Source organism: Condylura cristata, unplaced genomic scaffold, assembly GCF_000260355.1.
Source record: "Condylura cristata isolate star-nosed mole 26May11 unplaced genomic scaffold, ConCri1.0 scaffold00023, whole genome shotgun sequence".
NCBI classification, from domain to species: domain Eukaryota; kingdom Metazoa; phylum Chordata; class Mammalia; order Eulipotyphla; family Talpidae; genus Condylura; species Condylura cristata.
Genome location: NW_004567124.1, coordinates 34152169 through 34155456, shown reverse-complemented (window position 1 = coordinate 34155456; position 3288 = coordinate 34152169). Strand labels below are relative to the sequence as shown.

Below are 3288 nucleotides of genomic sequence, written 5' to 3'. Positions count from 1 at the left end.
TTACTCTGTGTCCCAAACTCACTGGATGGAATGAATCACCCAGCACCCTTGCTAACAAAATATCCCTAGGTGGCTCCCGAGTAGAAGTCGTGTGCGCTTAGGAAGCGGCTCAGTTTTTCAAAGCTTCGGTGGCGCCCAGCCCGCTCAGGCAAGGAGAGCGCCTGGCGGGGGACCTGACGCTGGCGAGTGGCCGGGACTCGACTCCAGCCGGGCGGCGCCAGGAGGTCCGCCACAAGGAGGATCCCAACAATCTGCACCACAAGCCCACCCAAGCCAGCGCGCCGGTGCCTCCTCCCCGGGCTCTCAGCTCCGGTTGCGGGGTGGCACCCGATGCCCCTGAGAGTCCCGGGTAGAAGAACGTCTGTTTCTGCAGCACTGGGACAGCGGAGCTGGGCGACTTAAAGCCACGCTGGCTCGCTCCTGGCCCGTCTGGCGCCGAGGCGTTTCTCCCGCCTCCTCCGCACAGGCAAACTCGAAGGGAAGACACGCGAGATGCAGATGCGGAGGCGTGGCCCCATTCAGACCAATGGGAGGGGAGGGCGGGGCCCAAAGTCATTCTCTCATTGGCTACCCCCGTGGCGGGGGTGCGTGCGCCGAGGCGGAAGTCGAGCACGCTTGGAACCTCCCTTTCAGTCTAGGGTCCTGTCTCTCTGCAGCCGCCATCATGGTACGGAAGCTGAAGTTCCACGAGCAGAAGCTGCTGAAGCAGGTGGACTTCCTGAACTGGGAGGTCACTGACCACAACCTGCACGAGCTGCGCGTGCTGCGTCGTTACCGGCTGCAGCGGCGCGAGGACTACACGCGCTACAACCAGCTGAGCCGGGCGGTGCGCGAGCTGGCGCGGCGCCTGCGCGACCTGCCCGAGCGCGACCCGTTCCGCGTGCGCGCTTCGGCCGCCCTGCTGGACAAGCTATACGCCCTCGGCCTGGTGCCCACGCGCGGCTCCCTCGAGCTCTGCGACTTCGTCACCGCTTCGTCCTTCTGCCGCCGCCGCCTGCCCACCGTGCTCCTCAAGCTGCGCATGGCGCAGCACCTCCAGGCCGCCGTGGCATTCGTGGAGCAGGGCCATGTGCGCGTAGGCCCAGACGTGATCACCGACCCCGCCTTCCTCGTCACGCGCAGCATGGAGGACTTTGTCACCTGGGTCGACTCGTCCAAGATTAAGCGGCACGTGCTGGAGTACAACGAGGAGCGCGATGACTTCGATCTGGACGCCTAGCAGGTTTCGCCGCGGCTGCGTTGTACAGACGGGAACACTGAGGGCTGGTGCTGGCGATACCGTGGGGGGTGTCAGCCTGTCATCTGCCCTTAAGAACTTGACACTTCCGCTGCAGACCTTGCACATAGCCAGAACTTGGACTAGCGGATAATGACTGCCTTGGAGGGAGAGGGGGATCCATGGGAACTGTTTGGTGCTGGCTTGAGAGTTGTTAAGAGTCTGGTGCAGAAACTGTCGTACCTGAAGGGAGAATTTACGCTGCGCCACCAGCAGCAGCTCTGTCACACACTGCTGTTACCTTGTAATCGGACCCTTAGGTTTTATTTATTTAACTCACACCCTTGCTCCTGTCTAAGCGGTGTGGTGACTGTGTGAGACTTGAGTATTCAAGGGCCCCTCCCTTGTTTAAAGGAATGCTTTCCTGATGCCAATAAATGGGCTAACTGCTTTGTAAGTCCGCATTTTTTGTCTGGTTTTCTCACGTAAGCTCACATCTGTGGGTTTCTTTGGCTCAAGAACCCAGAAAAGAGGGCTTGGGTCAGCAGGGATCTGCTGTGGGTGAGCTTGGCTGCAGGGACTCATGTGGAGTTTGCAGGGTTGAGCAAATTTGCCAGTTTAAAATCCTTCCTGAGAGTGTTTCAGCAGAGCTCTTTCCCACAGGACTTCCTGTTGATATTCCACCCCCAGGAAATACCATATTGAGCAGCCCAGAGTGTGTGCTTGCTTAAGGAAATAATCACCCTGTAGGCCAGCCTTCTGGTGGGTAGAAGTGGCCCAGGAGTTTCCTGGAAACTTGGATATTTTGGGGAATAGTGGAGAACTGGGAGCGTAGGCAGGCTGTCTCATTTTATCTAAGATTTATTCAGAGATCAATAGAAGGCCAAGACTTTTTGGCTTTTTCATGTGCCTGCTCCATTTCCCCAAGCAGCATTTGGTGAAGAAAGCAAATTAGTTGTCCAGATGTGTGTTGTGGTTGGAATGGAAAGAAAGGTGACATTGAGGATATCTGTAGGAAACGTTGGGAAGATTAAAAAGTTCTATTCATCACTTTTCAGGTGAGGGAACTAAGGCTGGTAGGGGCCAAATTTTCCAAGATTGTTTACTCAGTAGTGGAGGGGGAACCACACTCCCTTTGTCATCGATGTTGGCTTGACACAGCAGGGCCTTAGGATGTGTCAGGGTTTCAGAGTTAGTCCTGTTTGTTTTCAAGCCAGCAGAGGGGCAGCAGCTGGATAGAAATCTTGCCATCTACACATTGGAACAGGGAGCAGGTGCTGAGCTGCCAAGACTTGACATTCACTGAGCCCCTAGCTGGGCTACTATTGCTCTTCCCAATGGCGCAGCTGGTGGTATTCACACCTTTTGCAATTTAGAAAACGGAGACTTGGGATAAGAACTTGTCCAAGGCTGAGGGTCCAAGTCCAGCCTCATGTGACTCCAAAGGCCATTTTCTTTTCAGTGCTATCCTTTTAGTGGGAAGAGACTCCTCAGCTCTGGTGATTGGGCATAATCTCTGCCCACTTGAATGTCCTCAGAGCTCCCAGGATTGGGGATCTCATAGAAGAAGAGTATGTTGGCTCTAGAAGGCAGGAACCCTCTGTGACTGTGGACCCACAGAACCAGCCTGCACCTATGACCAAGGAGATACAACTTCAAAGGTATCTGAAAGGAACCTGGCTTTAGTAATTTAGTTAATACAAGATTCTTCAGAATGGCCTTTCTTCTTTCTCCTTTTCTGGAGAAGATGTGAAAGAAATGATTTATCAGAATGTGTAATCAGAGAGTCCTCCCTGGTGGTGCCGGGGGTTAAGGCACAGCACTATGAAGCTATGCACAGCCACTGCAGTATGAATTTGATCCCCAGCCAGGGAGGTGACCCCACGTGGAGCAGCAAACCACTCCTTTCTCACCTGCTGCTCCCCTCAGCAGTTCATTTCAGAATATCTGCCTGTTCTGCTCCCCACTCTGTCTTGTGAATCCCCAGTCCCTATTTCTGGCCTACAACCCAGCATAAATAAAACTTAAAGAATGTGTAATCAGAAACTTAGGGCTTAAAAGAAACAAATGTG

At 54.4% G+C, this 3288-nt stretch overlaps 1 protein-coding gene across 1 annotated transcript; it reads left to right on the top strand.

Moving 5' to 3' along the window:
• Positions 1-633: 633 nt before the first annotated feature.
• IMP3 (IMP3, U3 small nucleolar ribonucleoprotein) lies at positions 634-1673 on the top strand. Its single transcript, XM_004687998.2, has one exon. The coding sequence runs from the start codon at positions 665-667 to the stop codon at positions 1217-1219; it is 555 nt and encodes a 184-aa protein (XP_004688055.1). The 5' UTR covers positions 634-664; the 3' UTR covers positions 1220-1673.
• Positions 1674-3288: the final 1615 nt, after the last annotated feature.